General features: G+C 49.8%; 1 protein-coding gene across 1 annotated transcript; it reads right to left on the bottom strand.

Annotated features, from left to right (window-relative positions):
* Positions 1-823: 823 nt before the first annotated feature.
* PPP2R5B (protein phosphatase 2 regulatory subunit B'beta) lies at positions 824-20,435 on the bottom strand (the record flags this gene model as incomplete). The annotated part of the gene is made up of 13 exons (XM_081842464.1): positions 824-986; positions 2,804-2,905; positions 3,813-3,940; positions 4,804-4,923; positions 5,102-5,152; positions 6,659-6,712; positions 6,897-7,005; positions 8,417-8,476; positions 10,819-10,949; positions 11,980-12,072; positions 12,626-12,727; positions 13,578-13,774; positions 20,237-20,435. 13 exons carry the CDS (start codon positions 20,433-20,435, stop codon positions 839-841), a joined length of 1,494 nt encoding a protein of 497 aa, XP_081698590.1. The 3' UTR covers positions 824-838.
* Between the last annotated feature and the right edge of the window lie 7,222 nt (positions 20,436-27,657).

Genomic DNA, 27,657 nt, shown 5'->3' with positions numbered 1-27,657 from the left:
AGATCTGCACACATACAACTCTCTCCTCAGACATGCCATTTCTGTTTTTGTGGAAAGTCCTCTTCCACCTTTCCTCCCTCAAATCTTGCTCAGTTTCTGGCTGAGCAAATGGGGGGGGGGACAGAACGGGGGGGGGGGGAGAAATGCTGCGGCTCTTCCACTTGGGGAGGGGGGGCAGCAGTTTAGGGCTTGAAACCACCAGACTAGGCCTTGGTGAACAAGGTCCTCAGAGATAGAGGGGGGCTTCCATTCTTCACCCCTATGCTCCCTAATAGGGAGCCAGGGAGCCCCCCCAGAAAAATCAGGACACCCCCTCATTGTTTTGTGCTCCCCACTCTTCTGAAACAGAAAGCCCCACCACTATGGGGAGGGCAGCTTTGGATGAAGAGGCCTATTGCTTAATCTTGCTTTGGGTACCACCCACCAGATCCCCACCCCAAACTCTGGCCTCACAGCTCTTAAGACCCCCCCCCTCACCACCATTCTTCCCCCTCCCCAAAACAAGCCCAGCAGGGGAGCCCCTCCAATGCCTCCTTCTGCCCACACCCAGCAAACATAGCCATGCACTCAGACCCTTTTGCTTCACAGCCACAGCAAACGGGCCTCCTCCGTGGTCACCCCCCTGGGTGGGTGGGTGGGTGAGTGGGTGGGGGCCAGGCCCCCCCCCAGGAGGAGCGAAAGGCAGGAGCTCTGGTTTGGCACAGGCTGGCTGGGGGCGGGTAGGGAGTGTCCGGCTCTCTGGGACAGGCCCTGCACCCAGGTGGGCTGCTCCCACAAGCCACAGTGGGTGGGTGGGGAGGGCAGGGGGTGGGGGGCTCCAGGGGAGGGAGGGGGGCTCCTAGCTGGCCCCTCCGCTCTGCACAGCCAGGGAGTGCTGCAGGTTTAGGCGGTTCATCTTGGCCTCTTCCAGTCCTTGCAGCTTCCGCAATTGCAGCTCGTCCAGCTGCCTCCAGAGCTCCTGCCGTTCCTTCGCCTTCTTCAGTTCCCTGGGAGGAGAGAAATTTAAAAGGAGAGGGAGATGCAGCGAAGGATGCAAACAGTTGCAGTTCCTGCATCCAGGGGGCTGGAGTAGATGACCTTTGGGGTACCCCCTTCCAACTTTATAAAGTTCTATGATACGGCATGCCATCTTCCAAGGCTCGGTGTTTGAAGTGAGCCAAGAGAGTTTTGTTATTTGGGGTCTGTATTTGAATTCCCAAAGGTTTCGTGGTATTTTCCGTAACTGCAGCTTGTTTTTTGTTTTTGTTTTAAGGCAGAACGGTTCTTTTTGGCTTTGTATTCAGAAAAGGAAAAAAGAATGTGCTTCCTTCACAAAGTAAACTGTAGAACTCACTCCCACAGGAGGCAGCTGAGGCTCCACCAACCTAAAGGTAAGGTAAAGGGACCCCTGGCCATTAGGTCCAGTCGTGACCGACTCTGGGGTTGTGGTGCTCATCTCACTTTATGGCCGAGGGAGCTGGCGTACAGCTTCCGGGTCATGTGGCCAGCATGACTAAGACGCTTCTGGCAAACAAGAGCAGCGCACGGAAACGCCGTTTACCTTCCTGCCGGAGCGGTACCTATTTATCTACTTGCACTTTGACGTGCTTTCGAATCGCTAGGTTGGAAGGAGCTGGGACCGAGGAACGGGAGCTCACCCCGTCACGGGGATTCGAACCGCCAACCTTCTGATCAGCAAGTCTTAGGCTCTGTGGTTTAACCCACAGCGCCACCCGCGTCCCTTCTTCACCAACCTAGATGTCTTTAAAAAGAGGACTGGACAAATTTGTGGAGGAAAAGGCTACCAATGGCAAGCCACAACAGCTATGCTCTGCCTCCACGGTTTGAAAATGGAGAATCATAGAACTGTACTAATAATGATAATAAAATAATTTATTATTTATACCCCACCCATATGACTGGGTTTCCCCAGCCACTCTGGGCGGCTTCCAACAAAATATTAAAAATACAATAAAACACCAGACACTGTTGGAAGGGACCCCTAAGGGTCATCTAGTCCCACCCCCTGCAATGCAAGCATCTCAGAATCCCTGACCGACGGCCATCCAGCCTCTGTTGGAAACCCTCCAGTGAAGGGGAGTCCACCACCTTCTGAGGGAGTACTTTCCACTGTCAAACAGCTCTTCCCCTCAGAAAGTCATCCATAACGGTTAAGTCAGAATCTCCTGTCTTGTCATTGTATCCATTGCTTTGGGTACTCCCCTCTGGAGCAGCAGAAAGCAAGTTTGCTCCATCTTCCCTGCGGCAGCTCTTCAGCCAGCCTATCCCTTCTCAATCTCCTCTTCTCCAGGCTGAACATACCCAGCTCCCTCAACTGTTCCTCCTAAGTCTTGGTTTCCAGGCCCTTGATCACCCTGGTCACTCCATCGGCCCATACTCCAGCTTGTCAATATTCTTCTTAAACAGGGGTGCCCAGAATGGGACACAGTATTCCAGGTGTGGTCTGACCAAGGTAGAACAGAGCAATAGACTCTTACTTCCCTTGATCTGGACACTAGACTTCTGTTGATGCAGCCTAGAATTGCATTCTCTTTTTTTGCTGCTGCATCACGCTGCTGACTCATGCTAAGCTGGCAGTCTGCAAAGAACCCCTATATATACTGTGGTTTCACATGTGCTACTGCGAAAGATGCAGAGAAGATTGAGAACCTGTGGGGGCTCTGCGGGTGGCGCTAGACTCCCAAATCCCATCAGCCCAAGCCAGCAGGGTATAAATGCTCCCAATGAATATTCCCAACGAATAAACAGGAGAAGCTGCCCAGACTTGCAATTTCTCTCCCTCGTCTGCCACGTAGACACTTACTGCTGTTTTTCCACCTTGTAGGAGGCCGTAAGTTCGTCGAATAGTTTCCCATTCATCTCCATAAAGGTCTTGAGGACATTGTAGACCAGAGAAACAATGGTCCTGGAGAAGAGGGTGGCAGTGCCGGGGGAGGGGGAGAGGAAATCTAGATGTTACACCCCAGGACTGCTAAGCCACCTCCAGCCCCACCCCATCAGTCAACAGCTGGATTATCTTTCAACCTAAAAGTGGGTTCCCTTCTGCTTACTGAGGCCCTGGAAGGTGTAGCCAGTCTTACACTTAAAGAGAGACAGTGCGGTGGAGTGGTTAGAGCCTAAGACTAGGGCCTGGGAGAGACCAGGGTTCAAATCCCCGCTCAGCCATGAAGCTCACTGGGTGACCTTGAGCTCCGTCAGTGCCTCTCAGGTAGCCTAACCTACCTCACAAGGTTGTAGTAGGGGATTAAACGAGGTGGGAATAACCATGTCTGCCACTTTTAGCTCTTCAGAGCAAAAGATAAAGGTAAAGGGACCCCTGACCATTAGGTCCAGTCGTGGCTGACTCTGGGGTTGCGGCGCTCATCTCATTTTATTGGCCGAGGGAGCCGGCATACAGCTTCCAGGTCATGTGGCCAGCATGATTAAGCCACTTCTGGCGAACCAGAGCAGCGCACGGAAACGCCATTTACCTTCCCGCTGGAGCAGTACCTATTTATCTACTTGCACTTTGACATGCTTTCGAACTGGTAGGTTGGCAGGAGCAGGGACCGAGCAACGGGAGCTCACCCCATCGCGGGGATTCAAACCGCCAACTTTCTGATCAGCAAGTCCTAGGCTCACAGCGCCAAAGATAAGAGCAATAAATAAATAAAAGTGATACAGGGCAGGATATAAATCTGTGGCCTTTCCCCAAAGTTGGGCAATGGGAGCAATGAGGCTTTGCTGGCGACTGGGGACAGAGGGACACTGCAGGACTGGCCCACTTCCACCCCAGGGGTCCTGTAGGCACCCCAACCCAGGCAGCCACTTACGGGTTCCAGTGCTCCTTGGAGACACGATAGAGGGTGCCAAAAATGGTGGGCAGCACCGTGTGGCAGTTGTCCTCAACCAGGCTCAGGATGTATTCGTTGTTCCAGAAATACAGAGCCCGCTCTGCAACCTGGAGCGAGAGGAGGGCTCAGAGGGGAGGAAGGCTACTACTAGCCAAAATGGCTACTCTCTGCCTCCATGGTCAAAGGCAGCAATAGAGGGGAGAGTTCCAGCAGGCTCTCCTCAAACAAAGCGCCCCCCTACGTACAAAAATTCAAAGTTTCCTCCAAGCTGTTTCACGTAGTAAACATGTCGCACCCAGAAAGTGAATGAAGAAACGTTTCTATTCCTCACTCAGAACACTAGAACTGGTGGACATCCAGTAATATTATAAGCTGCATGTCTTTGTTTCCCAATTTGATCCTTTCAGAAGTTTTCGTATGTATCGTGGTATCTTATGCACATTTATTTTTATGGATTATAATTATTTTCACTGTAATTGTTAAAGAGTGAATTTATGCTTAATTATTATTTGCCGGTATTTAATTTATTATGCACTATTATATTCTAATGGATTATTGAATGTTAGCTTTAAGATAAACAGCTTAAATAAAAACAAAGCAGCACGTTTTTATTATGATTTTGGTTTTGGTATTGGATCAGGTTGTTATAAGGTGTGTGATCTCTGCCGTATAGTTTGTTGTTTCTTCAGCTTGTAAACCACCTTTAGAAAGGCGGCAAACAAACTAGAAGTGGGAGGAAATGGAAATTGGATGTCGGAAGACTCAGATAAAAGGTTGTTGTCTTTCATGCAGTACAAAGTTAAACTATGGAACTTACTCCTGCAGGAGGAAGTAGCCTTAAGAAGTTGGATAGCCTTAAAAAAGTGTGCCCTCCCGCCATCTCAAAAATAGTGAAACCCCCAAGCTGAATGAGTTCTGGCCCCATCTCCCTACCCTTCACCCCACCCCCCTGCCGCTGCCCCAAGAGCACCTGGAAGTGGGGGCTGGCAATACACCGAGCCACTTGCTTGAAGAGGGGCTCCTGGATCTTCACAAACTGAGAGGGCTCAATGACATCCAGAATCTCCTCGATTTCTCCCAGGAACATCACCTGGGTGGACAGACGAACAGCGAAAGGTGAGCAGAATATGTTGGGATTAGGCTGGGATGCAGACACTGGCGGTGCCACTGGGCCAAGATGGGGCAACAGCACCAAGGCTTCCCCCACCTGCCTCCACTTCTGATCCTTCCTCCACTCCCACCTTCCTCCCCACTTGACCCTTCTGTACCTCCTTCTGGGTGCAGGTCTTCGGCCAGTACTTCAGAAGGCCACGTATCACCTGGGAAGGTGGGGAGAGAGGTCAGAACATGGGAACATTAAGACAAACATCCCGGCACTGGCCTAATACAGTGGTACCTCGGGTTAAGTACTTAATTCCTTCCGGAGGTCCGTTCTTAACCTGAAACTGTTCTTAACCTGAAGCACCACTTTAGCTAATGGGGCCTCCTACTGCTGCCGCGCCGCCGGAGCACGATTTCTGTTCTCATCCTGAAGCAAAGTTCTTAACCTGAAGCACTATTTCTGGGTTAGCGGAATCTGTAACCTGAAACGTATGTAACCTGAAGCGTATGTAACCCGAGGTACCACTGTAATAATTATAATAAAAATAATAATAAAAATAATAACAACAACAATAATAATAATAGTAGTATACTGCCCTATACCCATAGATCTCAGGGCGGTTCACAACATAAAATTGCAATATAAAAAACACAAAATAAAAATAAGAGCAAAGACAACCCAATAACCCGCCCCCCCCGGTCTCACCAGGTCACCTTAAGAGTTTCTCAAGAACGTATGTTAATCCCCATTTCTGAAATGGGGAGTGGGCCCTTCCTAGGAGAAGACTCACCTCCCCTTTCCCCGTCCAACCCTGGTTTTATAACTCAGTGGTACAGTCCAAAGGTCAGGGGTCGGATATGTGTGCTGTATGCAGAAGGTCCCAGGGGTCCAATCCCCAAGGACATCTCCATGTAACGGCTGAGGAAGAGCCTTCTCTGAAACCCCGGAGAGCTGCTGCCAGTTAGTGTAGGCAGTGCAGGTGAATCTATGGTCGGACTTGGGAAAGGGCAGTTTGCTGTGTGTAGCAACGCTTGAGGAATAACATCTGCTAGACGCAGCCTTTCTCAACCTGTGGGTCCCCAGATGTTGTTGGACTACAACTCCCATCACCCCTAGCTAGCAAGGCCAGAGCTCAGGGATGATGGGAGTTGTAGTCCAACAACATCTGGGGACCCACAGGTTGAGAACCACTGCTAGAGGATCCCCCCACCCCGAAACATCTAGTCTAAGGCAAATTCTTCTGCTCAGCCCTTCCCCCCCCCAGACAAAGGGAAGAACCCCCCAACCAACCTACCAAACCCACTGAGCTACATTCTGCCTTGCCCGCCCCCAATCCAGAGCCTCCTCTTAGAATCACAGAATTGTAGACACCCAAGGTTCATCTAGTCCAACCCCCTGAAATGCAGGAATCTCAACTAGATCATCCATGGAAGATGGCTGTCCAACCTCTGCTTAAAAACCTCCAAGGAAGGAGAGTCCATCACCCTTCTGAGGGAGTCTGTTCCACTGCTGAACGCCTCTTTCCCTCAGAAAGTTCTCCTTCACGGCTAGTCAGAATCTCCCCCCTTGTCATTTGAATCCCTTAGTTCGGGTCCCACCCTCTGGAGCAGCAGAAAACGAGCTTGCTCCATCCTCCATGCGACGGCCCTTCAGATATTTGAAGGTGGCTGCTGCTCTGCTGCACCCCACAAACAGCCCCCCACATGGCCAAATCCCGACTCACATGCTCGGTCAGCGTCGCGTCTTTCTCCAGGAACTGGACCACACAGTAAGCCAGCTGCAGGAGACAAAGCGGAGTCAAGGGTCGGAGGTTAGAGCTCGGGGACAACCAGGCGCACCCCCCTCCCCACAACCCCCACCAGAGGCCCAGGCATCACTCCACTGCAGATCTTCCCCACCTGACAGCAGAGGCCCCTTTGGCCATCATGGGAGGCGGGGGTTCCCTGCAGAGTGAGGCTCACCTGGGCGTGGAAGATGGAGAGGGACTTCACCGAGTGCAGCGGGATGAGGACCCGGACCAGGAACTGCTTGTGCTCCGTCTTCAGGGGCAAAGCAAACCCGTTGATTATACTGGGGAGGGGAGGGGAGGGAGGAAACATAGTGGGAGGCATCAAAGCTGGTGCCGTGCGACACCCGTTCCGCAACTGCAAGAAATCGATCTCTTTAGTGTGGCGGCACCTACAGCTTTGGAACTCCCTGCCTACTGATGGCGACATCGGGCAGGCACCTTCACTGCACACTCTTTGGCGCCTGCCGAAAACATTTCTGGTTAGACAAGCCTGCCCAGATATGCAGAATGCTGATGTGCATTTTTGGTTTACTGCTGGCTTTAAATCTTTGGGATGTTTTAATTGTTTCCGGTAATTGTTTTTTTCTTTTTCTTTTTGCAAACCGCTTTGAAGTTTTTGCGACAAAGCAGCATATACATTTTTTGCAGCAAAATAAATAAATAGAAAACTGGGGGAGGGAGTGGTTGGGAATGCTGGTGTCCCCCAAACAGAGGAAGGAACACCCCTGCCTTTTCTCCTGAGTAGTTCTGAGAAAGAGGAGCCTTCAACTCCCATCTTCAACACCTGACTGCTGGCAGGGAAGGTTGGTGGAAGAGAAGAAACCAGCACTACTGTTCCAATGCCTCTCCATCCCCTCCAAATTCCCTGGACTTTACAGAAAATGTCAGAATTTTAACAAATTTAAATTACATCTCACCCTTCCTTTTAACTTATTATATTTTTTTAAAAAATTATAAGCAAAGGGAATAATTATAGAGGGGGGAGTAAGAAATAGGCAGGAGAAGATGCCAAAAGAAAAGCATTGTGCAGCAGCCACAGAATACGAATACAGTGGTACTTTGGGTTAAGTACTTAATTCGTTCCAGAGGTCCATTCTTAACCTGAAACTGTTCTTAACCTGAAGCACCACTTTAGCTAATGGGGCCTCCTGCTGCCGCCGGAGCACGATTTCTGTTCTCATCCTGAAGCAAAGTTCTTTACCCGAGGTACTATTTCTGGGTTAGCGGAGTCTGTAACCTGAAGCATATGTAACCTGAGGTACCACTGTACAGCATAAGTATTGTTGTCGTTTAACAAATACTTCTACATATTTGGGAAAGGAAATGTCATGGTAGTCACCAGTGCGATGAAGGCGAGGTGAATCAAACAAAAATGTTTAAATCTCAAAATGTGGCAAAATAAAGTAAAATAAAAACAGCGTGAGCTTGTGGCATCTCGTGGATTGTATTGTCATGCAACCCAGACTCCTGAGTCGTGGGTGACGGAGCACATGGCTGAGCTTCCGATGACTCAGCGTCTTGCCCTTTTGCTCCGCCCACAGCAGCAGCAGCAGCAGCCAGGAAGGAGCCCAGCTGGTGCATGGCGGAAGCTGAAGGGGAGAGGAGGGAAGGAAAGAGGCCCCTCAACATTAAACAGAGGCAGGAAGGTGCAGCTCCGGCTGATGTCCGTCCTCCATGTCCTAAGGTGCTTACCTTCCCAGGATCTCAAGCAGCTCCGCCACACCGTTGAAATGCTCCGTCTCGTAGATAAACCTGGGGGGGGGGGAGAGAGGTAGGGATGACAACATCATCACGGCCACCAGCTTTCCCACCTGCCTTGCCCCACCCCATCCACCCTGCCTGGGACCACTGTATGGCAAAGATGCTGCTGAAGTATTCTTCCTTTTTATTTATTGCTTTTACATCTCAGCTTTTTCTCCAGGGAGTTCAAGGCGGCTCACGTGGTTCGTCCTTTGCTCCTTAATTCCCCACAGCAGCCCTGCGAAGTAGGCTACGGCTGAGAGTGAGCAACAACTGGCTTGAGGTCACCCAGTGAGCTTCGCGATGCCCGAGTGGGGATTCAAACCCAAATCTCTCCCAGAGTCCAACACTCTAACCACGGCACCACCACGGGCTCTCTTCTCTTAACATTTTTTTTTTTTTTTTGCAGGGACTGTTCCTGGCTTTTCTGGCAGGAACAGAGTCATGTTGGGTTTTTAATATAGTTGAAATGCTTTGCATTTGTATCTGCCTGTATACTGTTGTCAGTTTATTCTTGTGAGCTGCCTCAGAAGCCTTTTCGGCTGAAAGGCGGCATATAAACAAACAGCAGCAACACATCACATTGCAGCCCCACAGCCGCCTTCAGATTGGGGAGAAGGCAGAACTGCCACCATGGGCTCCACTGCCACTTTCTGCTTGGATCCTCTTCTTTCCTAGACCAGCTAGGAAATGCCCTCCCAGCAGATGTCAAGGCAATAAACAACTATTTTACTTTTAAAAGACAACTGAAGGCAGCCCTGTTTAGGGAAGTTTTTGATGTCTGATGCTGTATTGTTTTTAATATTCGGTTGGAAGCCACCCAGAGTGGTTGGGGAAACCCAGCCAGATGGGCGGGGTATAAATAATAAATTATTATTATAATATTATAAGGGTGCTGTGATGTCAAGTTGGCCACCAGGAAGGGTATTCAGGGCACCAGCCCAGAGTGAGCCTCTCCTACCACAGAATCCTAGAATTGTAGAGCTGGAAGGGACCCCAGGAGTCATCTAGTCCAACCCCCTGCAATGCAGGAAATCTTTTTGCCCACCGTGGGGCTCAAACCCACAACCCTGAGATTAAGAGCTTTGCGCTCTATCAACTGTGTGTTGCTAGACTACAACTCCAACCCATTGGCCATGCTGGCTGCTGAGAGCTGGGTGTCCAACAATATCTGAAGGGCTACGGGTTCCCCATCCCTTGGGTCTGGCAGCTCCTGCACCACCCATTATATGCTACTCATCTTTATCTGCCAGCGAGAAAAGTGGGGGAGTCCCCAGCTAGGGAATGAAGGGAGAACACAGGACAAGGTCATCGTGCCCTCTAGTGGACAGCAGGTTACATTATCCCCCTAAATGGGCTCTTACCACATGGGTAAGAACTTAAGAGCCTGCTGGTTCAGGCCAGTGGCCCATCTAGTCCAGAATCTTGTTCTCACAGTGGCCACCCAAGGGAATCCTGCAAGCCGGATCTGAGCACAGGAACACTCTCCCCTCCTGTGGTTTCCAGCAACTGGTACTGAGAAGCATTATTGCTTCCGACTGTGGAGGCACAGCACAGACATCATGACTAGCAGCCCTTGTTAGCTCAGTTGCTAGAGCATCAGACTCTTGACCTCAGGGTCGTGGGTTTGAGCCCCACACTGGGCAAAATATTCTTGCCTTGGAGGGAGTTGGGCTAGAGGATGCTTGAGGTTCCTTCCAGCTCTATGATTCTACATGAATCTGTCCCAATCCTCTTTTAAAGCCGTCTAGGCAACTGCCTCCTGTGTAGAAGATACTTTCTTTTCTTTTTTTCTAGTATTTTTTATTAAGAATTTAAACAAAACATATTATCTTAATACATATCATCCTTGATTCCCCCACATTTTCCCCCTCCCCCCCCATAAAATAACCCCCCTCCCCCCATGACTTTACTCAGCTCCAATCTCTCTACAAATACTATACTCTGCATGTTACAAAACTGTATAAATCCTCAATTTATCTGACTGGTTATTGTCAATAGAAAGTTTGTTTATTGAAAAGCTGCCAGGGAGTCCAGTTCACTTTGTTGTTTCTTTAAGTGCTCTGTAAAAGGTTCTCATTCATCTTTAAAGTTACAGTTATCCTTATCTTGTAGTTTATGTGTCAAAGGGGATTTAGGTAGAAGATGCCTTCTTTTACGTGTTCCGAACCTTCCAATGTACGGATGCAGGCCACCTGCAAATCGCCTTCTTGGCCAGAAGAGGCTGGCAGCGAGACCTGAGCAACTGCTTCTGACCACACTGGGTGGGCAGAGTTTTGGGGAGAGAAGCCTGTGCTGCAAGAGGCCAGGATGCGGAGCAACCCTGGAGTGGAGCAGAGAAAAGAGGAACTCACCGCAAGAAAATGTTGTTGCACTGCTTTCGGATGTAGGCACGCAGGCCCAGGAACTTGCCATAGACGCGGTGGAGGATGGTCTTGAGGTACTCGCGCTCCCGAGGGTCCTCGCTGTCGAAAAGCTCCAGTAGCTGAAGGAAAGGGAGAGGGGAGAGGAGGAGCTGAACACCAGGCAGCGGCTCTCCAAGCTTCCAGCACGACTGGGAGATGCCAGTGACTTAGCTTGCTGCCTTCTGCAAGCAGAGTCATGTGCACAGCCTAAGATTAGTCCAAAGGGGGTCCTGGCACAGCAGCCTGTTCTCACAGTGGCCAACCAGGTGTACCAGAGGGCAGCCAAGCTTGTATTGTGATTTTACTATTTTCTTGTTGGGAGCTGCCCAGAATGGCTGGGGCAAGCCAGTCAGATGGGTGGCATATAAATAAATTATTATTATTATTATTATTATTATTCGGGCCCCAGTTTCCAAGGAGGCATCCAGCTCCTTCCTGGCCGTGTCTTAATTATTTATGTCTAAAAATATTTATGTGTCACTGCCTGATTTTAAAAATGCCAAGGAAGTTTATGACAAGGATGTCTGTACAGTGGTACCTCGGGTTAAGAACTTAATCCGTTCTGGAGGTCTGTTCTTAACCTGAAACTGTTCTTAACCTGAAGCACCACTTTAGTTAATGGGGCCTCCTGCTGCCGCTGCACCGCCACTGCACGATTTCTGTTCTCATCCTGAAACAAAGTTCTTAACCCGAGGTAATATTTCTGGCTTAGCAGAGTCTGTAACCTAAAGTGTATGTAACCTGAAGCGTATATAACCCGAGGTACCACTGTATATAATTAACACGCACACACACACAAAAAGCTTTAGAATCAGAGACCATCAACCATTACGAAAAGATGCATTCTCAATTGCCTGCATAAGTTTGATGGAATAGAAAAGTTTTCCAAAGCAGTTTTGGAGGTCAAAACAGCCTCATTTCTCTGCAGTACCACAACAGAGTCACTGCAGAAGGAGCAAGGCTTGTGACACACCTGCGAAGAGGACTCACACTCAGTGCCCAGTAACCTGGCTTTGCTGCCCCAGGCACACACACACACACACACATACACACACACACACACACACACACACACTCCCTTGCTCAGCCTTCTTGCCCCTTCTCACTCACCAGCAATACAAATTTCTGGTCTATGTAACGCTTGGCGACCGAAGGTTGGAAGTCTGGGCTCTCGAGGAACCGGAGGAAAAATTCATACACAAGCTGGAAAGAGGTAGAGAGGTGGAACCATTAATCACCACCAAAAATTCTTCCAATTCCCTGCCCCCAAGGCACTTTGGTTCCCCCAAAATTTAGACCACCTTCCCTTTGGTTCCATAAACTTATCCCTGGTGCCCCCTTACCCTATCAAACACATTTTTCAGAATAGCAGTTTGCACAACCCACAAAGAAAGATAATAGCAAAATAAAATTAAAGGCAATCACAATTAATTGCACATTTCTTCAAAACCCAATTAAAACTATTTTAGTTTAATTAATTCAACAAAAAACTCAATCTGGTGATACCAGCTTTTCAGATAGCCATTTACACTTCCAGTACACGTCCCGTCCCCCCCCCCCGCTGCCCTCTTGACTATTAGTGCCCCCCACTGCTCGCCATTGCAAGTAAACCCACCACCCACTTTGGGAACCACTGGTTTAAGGCATCCACCAGCAAGCCAGGGGTGGAGGTGGCTAAGACTGCACCCACTACTTTTCTGCCATGCAGGCAAAATGACACATGCCCACACGAGGCAGCCCCACGGAGGAGTCCTACCTGGAGATGTGGCCACGAGGGTTCTAGGTTGGGCTCATCCTCTTCGGGGTCAAACTCAGGGTTCTCGCTGGGCGGAAGCGTCCGGAAAATGTTGACCGAGATCTGTAGGGAGGGGAGAGAAAAAATCAGCCAAGCTATACAGCAGGCATAGGCAGACTCGGCCCTCCAGATGTTTTGGGACTACAACTCCCATCATCCCTAGCTAACAGGACCAGTGGTCAAGGATGATGGGAGTTGTAGTGCCAAAAACATCTGGAGGGCAGAGTTTGCCTATGCCTGCTATACAGACTAGTTACCACTTCAAGCAAGCTGTTCTAAACCACTGCAAGGTACACCCCTGCCCCCTATAAAAATACACCCCTCGAGCTTCTGGCTTTGACAGGGACCAGCCAGATGCCCAAAGAATCTCAGGGAAAGGGCAATTGAGATCATTCACAGGGGTTGCCAACATGGTGCCCATAGCTGCAATGGCACTGTTATGAGATCTTCCCTGGCACCCTACTATCAATTTCAGAGAGAAGTAAAAGGAGGGAGATCATAGCCTGTACTTGCTTGTATAATAGTCAGCACTTCTGTCCAGAAAGGCATTATTTTTAAAATACTACTTTTCACTGGTGTGTGTGTGTGTGTGTGTGTGTGTGTGTGTGGTGTTTTTTTTTTTTTTTTACCCATCCACATTAAATGCAGAAATGGAACAGGAAAGATTTGGAGAGTGCTCCATCCATCCTTCACTGGAGGTTATTTTGCCTCCCCTTGAGTCATAATCTGTGCCAGGGGTCTCTTGCTCAAGCTGGCAGAACGCATTCCTAGCTTCAGCCTCCCTGGCTGTTGCCAGCAACCAATGCAGCCTCCCTGGCTGCTGCCAGTGACCAGCAAGCAATTGAACCACCCTGCTTTTGCTTGTTTGTGTGGCAGGGGAGCCCATCCTCTTCCCTCCCCTCTCCCCGCTTACCATCTTGATGATCTCAGGGTAGAGCGGCTCAATGAGGATGCCACGGTTGGTGGCCACGCACTCCACCAGCTCGTTGAGGGCTGCCCGCTTGATCTCTTTCCCCTTCAGGTCGGCGACGCAGTCGAGGAAGTCAAAGAGGACAGAGCACTGCTGCAGCTTCTTGCATAGGAGGTCGTGCAGCTCTGAGACAGGAGCATCTGCAGGGGGGAGGAAGCGACCACACACACAGGGCTCAGCAGGTGCTGGTGCAAGAGGTGCTGGGGCTCAAACATGCTGGCTGGTCTCACCCTCCAACACATCGGAGCCCCCTTCTCCGTAATCCATCGGGGCAGTCCGGTCACAGCTACTTAGTGGTGGAGAAAAAGCAGACTATGCACATTTTTGCTCTGTTTTAATTATTTGTAAGGAAAAGGCCATTGGCCAGGGTGGGGAGACACTTGTTATACACAGAGAGTTCAATCCATGTCACCCCCAGGAAGGGCTGGGAAGAAGAGACCCATCTGAAACTCTGGAGATGCAAGTGGACAAATAACCTGAGCTGGCAAAAGTTGGTAATAATAATAATAATAATAATAATAATAATAATAATAATAATTTATTTATACCCCGCCCATCTGGCTGGGTTTCGCCAGCTACTCTGGGCGGCTTCCAACAGAATATTACAATACAATAATCTATTAAACATTAAAAGCTTCCCTAACCAGGGCTGCCTTCAGATGTCTTCTAAAAGTCTAAACAAAACAAATTCCTTCCAGTAGCACCTTAAAGACCAACTAAGTCAGTTCTTGGTATGAGCTTTCGTGTGCATGCACACTTCTTCAGATACACTGTGTATCTGAAGAAGTGTGCATGCACACGAAAGCTCATACCAAGAACTGACTTAGTTGGTCTTTAAGGTGCTACTGGAAGGAATTTGTTTTGTTTTGACTATGGCAGACCAACACGGCTACCTATCTGCTTCTAAAAGTCTGTTAGTTGTTTTTCTATTTGACGTCTGGTGGGAGGGCGTTCCATAGGGCGGGTGCCACTACCGAGAAGGCCCTCTGCCTGGTTTCCTGTAACCTCACTTCTTGCAGGGAGGGAACCGCCAGAAGGCCCTCGGCACTGCACCTCAGTGTCCGGGCAGAATGATGGGGGTGGAGATGCTCCTTCAGGTATACTGGACTGAGGCTGTTTAGGGCTTTAAAGGTCAGCACTAACACTTTGAATTGTGCTCTGGGGGAAGAAAGCACAGCTCCACAGAGAGAACACCAGGGGGGTTGTGTCCTTTGCTGGAGCCCAGGGAACATGCAACAGGCAGGACCAGGGTTGGGCGTGCAGGGCAAACAAAGCTCCCCATGCCAGCCCAACCCTTGCCACTGCCACCAGCACCGAGCAGAGAGCATGGAGAGTTCACAGGGCTGAACCGCCTGGCATCTGTGCAAGGAGGAGCTTGACCATCCTGCTGATGTGGCCTCTGGCAGGTGCATCCCCCAAACACTGGCCGGGCAGTCATTCAGCAAGCGGGGGCGCAGTGGCAAGGCCTGACCAGAACCCAGAGACCCCCAGTGGCAACCTTGCAAGACCCATAATTCCAGACAACAGTACATAGGAACCTGCCTTCTCCAAGGTGAGACTATGGGTCCATGTGGTTCAGGACACTAGCAGGCACTCCCCAGGGTTATAAGCAGGGGGCATTCCCATCCCTGCCAGGAGACGCAGCTGGGGACATCCTGCATGCAAGGCAGATGGTCTACCGCTGTGTTATGGCTCTTCCTGAAACCAAGGTGGTTGTTTTTCCTTTCATTTCTTCTCCAGTTTGCAGTTTTCACCACCATGTTTAAACTGCATTAAGTGGTGCTTTACTGAATTCTTTCCCTAGATTAAATATTTTGTTTCCAACGCACCTGAAAAGGCTTTGTGTTTATACAGCATAGAAAATGAACACTGCATAATTTTTTTTAAAAAAAAAATATTCAGTATAAAACAAACATGTTAAATCTCCAGTGATTTAGTGCAGTGGGAAAAATTTCCGATCCCAAAATTTCCAGAAAACCCACGTCATTCTCTGGGGACGACCACCTTGGCAAGTCAGAGCTGCCTGTCACTTGTGCCCATCAATGAGTTAAGAGTCAGCAATGCCTGCTCTCCAACTCCTTGGCTGTGGCACCAATAAGCCATTTCCTCAGTTGCAGGCACCAGTAAACTCCGCAAGACACTAGCCCTGGGTGAGGTCAAGAGTGGAGTGGCACACTCAAACGCTTGGCCTTCCAAAATTAGCCAAGCCTGCCACCCAAGTGGCCCTAGTCATCCTAGAGAGCCCACCTCAGCCTTTTCCTTGACAGGGAGCTGGGCCCACTCCAGAAGGTGCCAGACTGGGTGCTTTTCCCATGATGATATTTAAAAACAACAGGAGGAGCCAAGAGCGGCCATTTCCAAAACAGGGAAATGAGGCATTGGTGAACTGATGAGCACCTGGAAAGCACCAAGAGCGCCCCAGGAGAGCAGGAAGTCAATGATGAAATGAGCAGTTACTTAACAAAAAATATCAGGATCTTAGAGGTGGAGGGTTGGGAAGGCTGAAGTCAGTTTTAAGCAGGATGCTGCTATTATACTTAGTTATGCAGGTGTTTGATGTGAATTCTTTTTGATCGGCTGGATTCTGCTTCGGTCAACTTTATTTCACTGTAAACTGCCCTGTAACAGTTGTGTGTGTGTGTGCGCCTCTGAAGGGCAGTATAAAAGCACCCTAATAAGTAAGACTCAGGCACACAAGCCATACTGCTGCTGCTGCATCCTCTCCTTACCCCTTGGGGCAAGAAGCAGCCCTGGGAATCCCCCTGGGAACTGTAACCATGGCAGCCATAAGGCTGATCAGCCGCATCCGGAGACAGAGATGATGAGCAGCTCTGAGTTCTGGGATCAGTAGGGATGCAGGAATATTTTTTTTTGGGGGGGGGGGGGTCGGCCTAGATGAATGCAATGGGCATCTCCCAAGTCTTGAGAACCTATTCTGGTTTTGTCTCCAAAGTCAAAAAGTATTTATGCCTGCGGAGGAAGAGGGAGTCTAAAATGTATTTTGAAACTGAGCAGCATTCAAGGCCAGGAAACGGAGAGCAGACGAAGAGAGCCATTTCTGCCCCCGGCCCAGCATGCGGCCAGACACTCCCATTTCCCACTTATCATTTTATTATGATTACTATTAATTATTCACCCTACCCAGGGTGCATAACAATAATTAAAACAACATTTAAGGACAGTTTAAAGCAATACGAAATCACAGAAGGTGGTTCCTAAAAAGAAACATGTATAAATAAATATGCATCTCAAGTGTCAAAAGTCAGGGTAAAAGAGCATCTGCAGCAGAGTGGTTTTAAATTTTGTATAAATCTGACGCTGTACAGCTAACGTGGGCTCCTTCTGGAGGAAGGTTAGGGCGAAAAGCCAATAAATTAAACAAATCGAAGGAAACCAAACCCAGGGCGTTTAAACAGCTTCTATTGCAGTCAGTTACGGGGTGGGGTGGGGCTGGCTGCTCTGCCTCCCACTTTTGGAAGCAATATATGAATTTTTGGTTTTCTCTCCTGTAAAGGGTGCTATTAAATATGTTTTGTGCTTCTGTTGTCTTATGGTTTGTTGATGATTCATTATTCTGTGATTGCATTTCAGCTCATGGGACCTTAAGAGCAGGCAAGAAATACCATTAATAAATAAAGATGGCATTTCCTCATTCCAAGATGCCTCTAATAGAGAATTCAGCAGGACACTCCAGTCTGGCATAGAGGAAACCTTTCTTGATGTTGCAACTCCACCTCAATTAAGTCAACAGTAAGGCATGGCCCAGTGTTTGAGGGGAACGGGGTGGCTAACGAAACTCTGCCCGATTTTACAATGCTTCCCACTGAGTTAATGCATCATCTGTTTTCATCGCTGCTGATTTTCACTAATAGCCTATTTGCAATGTATTTTGCGGATGCTTTTATCCATGCTGAAGGCCACTCTGAGCTCACCAACAGAAATTAATCTGTGTTATTTGCATTATTATGTGTTTATTTGCAACCCACCAACCCCACCCACCAACTCCCTCCTGTTTTAGTCAAATCATGCCCCCTCCTGTGAGGACAGCGGCTTACAGGGTGTGATGGAGGCTGACCCAAAAGGTATGGAGACCAAGGTCCCCTCTGACACCCACCTGCAATTTCAGTACTTCCTGGAACTCTGCCCCTCCCCATTATCAGGCCGCTGCAGACCCCCAAAGGCAGGCCCCTGAGTGGGCAATTCTCTGCATGGACACAGAAGCAATCCTCAGGATGGGAACACAGCAAGTTGCTTTAATACCAGGTCAGACATCTGTCCGTATCTGACAGACAGCAACTCTTCAGGGGTCTTAGGCCGAGAAGGGCATTTCCCATCACTTACGGACTCTTCTCTTTTAGCTGAAAGAGCCACGACATTCTGCCTGCATAGGCACGTCTGAGCTGTGGTCCTCTCCCATGGGAGCTTACTTAGTGGCACAAGGACTCCAATGTGCGCTTCTGATGGCTACAGAAGAAGGCAGGATGCTTGGGGCTGCCTCCCCAGCTGAGGAGGAGGAGGATGCAGAAGGGGTGAAAGATGCTGGCCTGGCCTGCTGGCTGCTACAACAATACCAGAGTGGCAGGAGAGAGGACAACTCCCAGCGGCTGCTCTCAGTTGCAAAATGGTACCCAAGGAGGACTGAAGAGCATCAGAAGAGCCTGCCAAATCAGTGCAACGGCCCACAAGGTCTGGCATGCTGCTCTTACAGTGGCTCGTATGGAAAACCCGCAAGTAGGATCCAAGCACAAGAGCACTCTCTCCTGTGGCTTCCAGCAACCGGTGTTCAGAAGCATTGCTTCCTCCAGTTTCGGAGGCAGAGCATAGCTATCATGGCTAGCAGTCACTGACAGTCTGATCTTTCATGGATTTCCCCAGTCATCTAGGTTGGTGGGTGTTACTGCCTCCTGGGGGAGCGAGTTCCACAATTTGATGATGCGCTGCGTGAAGAAAGGCTTTCACCACCAAGAAGCAGCCGCGTCACTCCAGCCAGAGGTCCACAGGAAGCTGCTCTAGACAGAGTCAAACTATGGGTCCATCTGGATTATCCATGCCGACTGGCAGCAGCTGCCTAGGGTTACAAGCAGGGGACCTTCCCTACTTGTGAGACCTGGGACCTTCTGCAGGTGCTTTGCTTTCTTACCTTGCTGGAAAGCCATATTTGCTTGAACGTGCAAACTTCACCTGTGTGCCCACACAAGACATGCCCCCAACACTCCGGTGCCCACCACCCCACACACTCAGCCCCCAATGCAAATGAAAATGCCTTTAGCTCAGTTGAAGCATGAGACTCATAATCTCAGGGTTGTGGGGGTTTGAGCTGCACGTTGGGCAAAAAATTCCTGCATTGCAATAGGTTGAGCTAGATGACCCTTGTGGTCCCTTCCCACACTACAGTTCTATGGTAAGCGGGGGATGGCCCACAAGGCTTTCCAGTAGCATTTGCCTGATCACAAGTGGAAGCTCCCTGCACGCCTTCCCCATGCGACTCTGAGAAGGTCGGGGACTAAAGGGTGGTGGTGAGCATGATGCACATGAGGACATTGAACATGGGCACCACTCCCTGCCCCCCAACACACCTGCAGTTTATTACTGCTCCAAGTATGATGAATATTGTTCCCCAAATTGCATTTTACTTTGCTTGCCTCTTGCTCAAAGCTGTGATTCCAAAGTAAGCAAAGAGGCCACAGGAGAGCTTTGCCACAAAGCTCTGAGCCTGCGTTTGGCCAGGGCCAAGCCCAAAGCTCTCGTTGAAGTGAAGATGCCCTTTCCTGCAACAGGAAACCAGGGCTACCCTCCTGGAGCTTAACATAAGAGCCTGTGTGGTGTAGTGGTGAGAGCGTCGGACCAGGACCTGGGGCAGACCAGAATTTGCACCCCTCTGCATCATGAAGCTCACAGGGTGAGCTTGGGGAGGTTGTGGTCTCTCAAGCCTAAACCTACTCCACAGGGTTGTTGTGAGGATAGAACAAGACAGCGGATAACTGAGCACGGCACCTTGAGCTCCTTGCAAGGAAAGTGCGAAAGAAATGTACTGAATGAATAGGTACACCCAAAACCCATTTTTGGTGACCAAAACGAAGATCCAGATGTAATGGCATCTCTTGAAAGCTCAGCAATGAGGCGGTATCCCCAAACCAAAGAATGAGGGAGTCTCAACACAGGGCTTTCTGCAGCCTTTCTCAACCTGTGGGTTCCCAGATGTTGTTGAACTACAACTCCCATCACCCCAACTAGCAAGGCCAGAGCTCAGGGATGATGGAAGTTGTAGTCCAACAACATCTGGGGACCCACAGGTTGAGAACTGCTGGTCTAGGGTGTGTCCCCCAACTAACACCCACCCCCTGCCCTTATGGCAGGCCTCTGCTGACAATAAGAGATGTTGGACCTTGGAAGGTGGCAGACTCTCCTTCACTGGAGTTTTTTAAACATAGGTTGGATGACCATCTGTCAGGGATTCTTTGGCTGCAGTTCCCACACTGCAGGGGGTTGGACTAGATGAACTTTGGGTGTTTCTTCCCACCCAATGATTCTGTGGCAGGTCTCCCTGCTAGAAGGACCCAGGTGTGGAGGCAAGCCCAGCCCTCCAGCCTCTGGGGACTCACCTTTGAGCAGAGGGAGAGGCGTGAGCTCCTGCTGGTTGCTCTGGTACCGGAACTGAGAGGAGCTGTGGGAGCGCCTCTGGCGGGAACGGCGGAGTGACCGGCGGGAGAAGCCGTCCACTTTGTCCGGGGGCGGCACAGGGGACAGCCCCGGGGAGGAGGGGCTGGTGGGGGTCACGGCAGGCGGGATCTTGGTCTCCATGTCGGCAGGCGGGCGAGCCCCCACTGCTGTGAGTCTATGCCAGGAGGGCCCTGGGGAGGAAGGGTGCCCTTAGTACCCAGCAACGGCGTCTGGCGTCTCCTTAGGCCTCAGGAGCAGCCGCCCCATGACACAGGCCGGGGCCTCCTTCTGCGGTCCGAGTCCTTGGCTCAGGGTCTCGTCGGCGCGTCCAAGCCCAAGGGGGCTCACCTCCAGCGTGACTCCTGGCCTACTTGGCTGCCATGGCTGGACGACTCAGGGCCAAGAGGAGCTGAATGCCAGCGAGGAGCATGGAGGGCGAACCTCCCCCCCCCCAAGTTGTGGTGCAAGGAGGCCTCTGGGGCTGCAAAGGTGGCTTTTCCCAGCTGTTGCAAAGGCCCACCTCCCAAAAAACCCTGGTGCCTTGCTGAGGTGAAAGTGGGGCACCCCTCTCCACAGCAACCTGCTTTAACAGCTCCAGGCACAATCCGGGTGCAGGAGCCGGAGCCCAGGGGGCACCCCTCAAGATCTGCCACGGGGTCCGAAGGATTGGAGGGGCAGCGCCCAGGCCAAGCGGCTCCTCTTCTTCCCCACGTCCAGGGGACCAGCCTGTGGGGCTGGAGAAGATGCAGAGGCCGTCTGTTTCCTAGTTCAAGCCGAAGGCGGCGGCGGCGGCAGCGGCGCAGGAGGCATCCTGGGGGCAAGGAAGCAGGCGGGGCCGGCCTCCTGCCAGAGCCCCTTGTCGTCGTCGCCGTCGTCCTCCTCCCTCTCCCATGGGGCACCCGGCAGCAGCTGGCTCGCAGGAGGAGGAGGGCGCCCGGCACGGCCTGGCTGTTTTCTCTACCCGGCGGCAGGTGCGGGCAGGTGCATTGCGCGGCCCCGGCGCACCGTCACCAGGAGCAGCAGCGGCAGCCAAGCAAGGCAGGCCCCTGCCTCTTTCCTCTGCCCTCCTCCGCCTTTGGCTCCTCTGCTGCTGCTAATGCAGCAGCAACGGCGGCAGCTCCCAGTGCTGCTTTCCCCCGCGCAATACAAGGAAAAGGAAGCGCGCGCGAGAGACTGAGACCTAATCCCGGTGCAGCAGCAGCAACAGCAGCAGCAGGCTAATACGGTGCGTGTGCGCGCACGCGCGTACCCCCTCCTCCTCCTCGCGTCGGACCCAGCCCCAAAGCCTGCCTCCGCCTCTATTGCGCACGCGCAGGCGCTCTGCCTTTTCCTTTGATGCGCTCCTCCTCGCTTAAGCTGTAACACTAAGTAACCTTCCCGGCCCACGTGACCCCCGCCAGAGCGCTCCCATTGGCCCCTTAAAAATAGAACCTGCGTCATCCGCTTAAGGGATGATGTCATCTCCACTGGCCATCCGAGGAGGAGGAGGAGGAGGAGGAGAAGTGAGGAAGGAAAGAGCTGCGGTGGCTGGAGAGCGAGGCCTGCCTTGCCCTATCAGGGCAGAAGCCCAGGCGCAGCTCCCTGCAAGGAGTGGGGTGTTGCAAAAGCCCTGGGAGGTCACCTGCGCTGTCCCTTTGGCATTGCCCCACGGGGGAGGGCAGAGCCCCTGCTTTGCCCGCTGGCGTCTCCAGGCAGGGCTCCAGGCAGAGATCGTCCCCTGCCAATCAGTGCAGGCGGCATTGAGCTAGACGGATTAACGGTCTGACTCGGTATAAGGCAGCTTCCTACACCCACAATGCAAGGTTGGCTGGGCTTCCCAACCCAAAGCCTTCACTGCTCTTTTCTTTTCTTTTGCGCGATGGAGTTGGTCTTTAATTGTACCCGCCCGATGCCCCGCTCGATGTTTTGTTCCCCCTTTGAGATCTCGCCGCTGCTTCCTGTTACTTGGAAGAGGAGAATAATAACCTCCACCGCCCCTCTCCGATGCACCACTCTTAATCGCATCGATGCTACACATTTTATTAAGGCCAGCTGTTTAATTGACATTGTCGCTGACCTTTGCAGGGGAACATGGAAGAAACAGGTGGATTTACACTCGCGCCGCTCTTTTTGCGGGCAGATGATTGCTGTTAAGCGCGCGCGCGCACCCATCTCATCTGCATATATATATATATCTGTTGAGCGCAAGGATTAATGCAAGGGAGCACTTGCTTGCCTGTGCATTTAAGCTGTTGCAGCCTCCCCTCCTCGTGGCGGCTGCGGCTGTCCGAGCCGCTCTCCGGGGGAAGAGTTGAGTTGCGAGATGAGCGATAATGGGCCCATTAATCCATTTAGGCGCTGGCGATTAGCGCTGTCTCATAACAGGCCTGGGAAGGGAGGCAGGCCAGAGGGGAAGTACAGTACAAGAGAGTGCTGGTTGGCATCACCCTTGTGGATTTTCTCCCCACGGCGATTCCCATCTTGCAGGTGGAGGAGGTTAGGCAGGCAGCCAGATCCTGTGCATCAGTCCTTTTGCCCAGGAAAGCCTGGCTTTGCCTAACATCGCAGCCTTTATTTATATAGCTATCATTCATTTGGATCAGCAGTTCCCAAACTTTTGAGGGCCGCTATGCCTTTGCTTCCATGAACTCATCCCTAATGCTTCCTCCCCTATAAAAAGCATTATTCAAAATATCTGTTTGCACAACCAGCTAAGGAAGATTATAACACAGTAAAATTCAAAGCAGTAACAATTAATTGCATATTTATTTAACATCCAAATAAAACTCTTTGCTTTAATGAATTCAACAAAATTTATGAACTTGATCCAGTGAGACCCGCTTTTCAAAGTCTGACAGTCTCTTACACGTCCACACCCCCCCACTACCCCCTTGCCTCTTACTGCCCACCTAAGTAATCCTACACACACACACCCCAGCACTACTGCCCACTTTGGGAACCACTGATTAAGATTTTTAAACAAAGGTAAAGACCACAGCAATTAGCCATCAAAGTGGTGGGCAGGGTAGAAACAATGAAATGCAGGAATACAGGCTCTAAGAACAATAAAATCAATTGAGCAAAAGAACATGGGTAGGCAACCTAAGGCCCAGGGGCCGGATGTGACCCATTTGCCTTCTAAAACCGGCCCGAGGACAGCTTGTTTTTACATGAGCAGAATGTGTCCTTATATTTAAAATGCATCTCTTGGTTATTTGTGGGGCCTGCCTGGTGTTTTTACATGAGTAGAATATGTGCTTTTATTTAAAATGCATCTCTGGGTTATTTGTGGGGTATAGGAATTCGTTCATTATTATTTTTTCAAAATATAGTCTGGCCCACCACATGGTCTGAGGGACGGTGGACCGGCCCATGACTGAAAAAGGTTGCTGACCCCTGCTCTAGAGAGTCTAGAACACTAAAACCACCCATACAAACTCTAAAAGCAGAAGCATTTCATCAGCAGTTTTCACTCGGCCTCCTCAGCTTGCAGAACTGGCACTGTTACAGGTGCTACATAATACTCATTCCACATTTGTAAGAAATCGATCTTTTAGTGCAGCAGCACCTACACTTTGGAACTCCCTGCCTATTGACGTCAGGAAGGCTCCTTTGCCACACTCTTTTTGGCACCTGCCAAGCTTGCCCAGACACAGTAGAATGTTGAAGTGTGTTTTAATTTTTTAGTTCCTCGCTGATTTCAATTGTTTTTTTTTTAAATGTTTTAAATAGCTGTTTTTGACTGTTCTTACTGGTAATGTTATTGGTTTGTTCTTTTGTGTAAACTGCTCTGAAGGGGTCTTCTTTCTTTCTTTTTCTACAATGAAGCAGTATATGAATTTTATGCCTAGGTTACACACCTCACGTAAAGCCCTTCCAGAACAAAACAAAAATGCCTTTGAACAGGGCCCAAGTACAGGGCGTCTCCTAGAGGACTGCAGTGGCCCATTTTCCTTTGAGAGATCAAAAATAAATGCTGTTATACCAATTTGTGGGGCAACCACAGTTGGGAAGTTGTAGGAGAGTTGTCCAAAAATCACCTGGCGACCAGGGCTGCTGGCTGCCAAAGGCTGCAGAACAGGTAGGTCAGTGTGGAGACAGACGGGCCTCCAGGTACCCTGGTCATAAGAGCATAGGAAGAGCCTGCAGGATCAGGCCAATGGCCCATCTAGCCCAGCATCCTGTTCACAGAGTGGCCAGCCAGATGCTCTTAATGGGAAACTTACATGCAGGCTTTGAGCATGAGAGCCCTCTCCCCTCCTGCAGTCTCCAGCATTGCTACCTCCAACCATAGAGGCAGAGCCCACCATCATGGTTAGTTCGCCCTTATAACAACCTGAGTTGCACCTTGTCTTCCAACCCCTTGGCAACCCATCTTTCTCCTGGCTGCTGATGTCTGCCCCCTCCAAGTGTGCTCCCTTTGCCATCTCCTTCTGAGCAGCTGTGGTTTGGGCCCAAAGGGACAGGGCAGACGAGTGGGCATCTTGCCCGAAGGTGCTTGAGAACCTGGAGCCAGCCCTGTTCAGCTGAGCAATAGCTGGCTGCTAGCATATCATAATCTCCCTCCCGCTGCACCCGCTCACATCCTCTGCATCGGTGGCTTTGTCCTTCCTCCTTGACTGAACTCATTAGGCATCTCACAGGAAGAAGAGTTGCCCTATGGAGCAACTCCAGGGCAAGCCAGGGATGAATCTGGCAGAACTTGCAGGCTCCCTGGGCGCTGACCCGTGGGCAGAGATGACGAAACTTTGAGGTTGGAACGTGCAAGAGAAAAGGCCCTGGCTCACCCCAGAGTCTGCTCTGGATTCCAAGAAGCCATCTGCAGGTTCATAGTATGATAGATACATAGAATCATGGAACTGTAGAGTTGGAGACACAAGATTTACCCACCCGGGAAGATTGGCAGATGAAGTTGATGGACTATATGGAACTGGCAGAAATGACTGGCAGAATCCGAGACCAGGGAGAAGAGTCGGTGGAAGAAGACTGGAAAAAGTTTAAAGATTATTTACAGAAATATTGTAAAATTAATGAATGTTAGAAAAATGATGGAATGAAGATATATGGCTTTAGCAGAAATGTTATAAGGAATTAGGTACGGACAGATTGTAAATGTATTAAAGGGAAAAAACAAGGTTAGAATATGTTAAGATAAATTATAGGACAAAACAGAGGAAGATGGAAAGGAATTGCTGAAACAGTTAATTGAAGTGGAATACAAAAAGGGAGGTGTGAGGAGGTCGCTGAAACAAGTGAACGAAAGTTATGATATTGAAATTAATAGATGTGTTTTTAATTGTTTTTGTTTGTTTGGTTTGAAATTAATGGATGTGTTTTTAATTGTTTTTGTTTCAGGGTTTGGGTTGTGTGGTGTTTTTGTTTTTGTATTGTATTGTCTTGTTTAATTTTTTTTCTTCTGTAATTTTTAAACTGCTAATAAATATTATTTAAAAAAAAATAGAATTGTAGAGTTGGAAAGGACCCTGGTAGCAACTCCCTGCAATGCAGGAATATGCAGCTGTCCCATACGGGGATCGAACTTGCAACCTTGGTGTTATCAGCACCATGCTCTAACCAACCGAGCTATATAGGCACATCCAGAATAACTTAAGAAGAGCCTGCAGGGTCAGGCCTAGCAGCCACCTAGTCTAATGTCCTGTTCTCACCCGGGTCTCCCAGGTCCAGCATTCTAACTGCTATATTATATATATGCTATTTTAACACCCTGTGACTTATAACTGGAAGCGGCATTGATCCTGTTTTTTGCAAATGTTTCTTTGCAGTATATATGGTAAATCTTTTAAAATGAAACAGTGCCCTTTGCACGCACTCAGAGGCAATTTTTTATTCATGTCCAGCTCTAGCACCAGTACTAAACACTTGGTTTGAGTCCAGGTAATCCTGACTCAAACCAAGTGTTTGTGTATGCGGAGTGTCTAGCTATTTGTCACTGCACTCCTCAAATTGTGCAACAGAAACAAGCTCTGCATCATCACATGCCTGGAGAAGAGACCTGGAGGAAATCACCCCCATTGGAGAAGCAGGACAGGGTGTGTGCCATTGTTTGTTTGTGAGAGAGGGACAGAAGCAGTTTCTAGGAATTTGCAGCCCAGTGGCCATGATTCAGGGCACAGGGGAAGCGGGGCAATGGCCTTGTGCCTGGCAGGAAATAAGATGGTTAAATCATGAATCATTAACTATTTGTGTATTGCTCTTTCTTCCTCAGACGTAAGTAGGTCAATCTTTGGGGAGGGGGCAGGACCAAATAATGCACCCTCAGTTTATTATGTCTTTATATTGATTAACTGGGGGAACCAGGCCTGTGTCTGTGGGGTGATTGAGGGGAGAATCCCTCTAAGCTGCCTCTCCAGTCAGAAAGAAAACAGGGAGTTGGGGGTGGGGTGGGACAAGGAATCTCTTCTTCTTTAGCTCCAGTATCTATAGAAAAAGGGAATGTAATGAGACTCACACACTGCCAAATGCATTTGAATCAGAGCCAGCCCTATCATTAGGTATGAGGTATCTACCCTTGGGCAACTGATTCTGAGAATCCTGGAAGGGCAGCAAGTTCTTTTTACCTCAGTAACATAGTATTATGCTTGTGGGATTTTCTGCATCATGTGGCAAAACAGCTTGCTGCTGGTCCTGGACTTGATGCCTTGGGGAGGGAAATTTGTTGCTCTCTTCATATGATACATTTAAAGAGCTAGGATACCCAATTTAAACTGCCATGGCCTCTTCCCCCAAAGAATCCTGGGAGCTGTAGTATGGTAAAGGTGCTGAAATTTGTTAGGAAGCCACAATTCTACAATTCCCATAATGCCTTGTGTAGAGGAATGGATTGCTAACCACTCTAGGAATTAGACTTATAGAATCATAGAATTGTAGAGTTGGAAGGGACCCTGTGGATTCCAGTCCAACCCCCTGCAATGCAGGAATATTATTTACCTATCCAACTACCTATCCAATTATTTACCTATCCAACCAACTGAGCTATCCTACCCTGAACATGTACCGTATTTTTCGCTCTATAAGACGCACCTAGATTTTAAGAGGAGGAAAACAAGAAAAAAAATTCTGAATCAAATGTTGTTGAGGAAGCTTTGCGCGGCTATCCCTGAAGCCAGAACAGCAAGAGGGATTGCTGCGCAGCGATCCCTCTTGCTGCTCTGGCTTCAGCGATAGCTGCACAGCCTGCATTTGCTCCATAAGACGCACACACATTTCCCCTTACTTTTTAGGAGGGAAAAAGTGCCTCTTATAGAGCGAAAAATATGGTAGTTCCGGGGGTGGGATAGGGGGTCTCTCAAGAAATCTCACCACACCCTTAACAAACAACAGCCCCCAGAATTCTTTGGAGGAAGGCATGGCTGTTTAAAGTGGT

The sequence above is a fragment of the Podarcis erhardii genome (assembly GCF_964252035.2).
Source record: "Podarcis erhardii genome assembly, chromosome: 15".
In the NCBI taxonomy this organism is placed as follows: Eukaryota; Metazoa; Chordata; class Lepidosauria; order Squamata; family Lacertidae; genus Podarcis; species Podarcis erhardii.
Note: the sequence above shows the minus strand (reverse complement) of the source record. Positions and strands in the feature narration are given on the sequence as shown.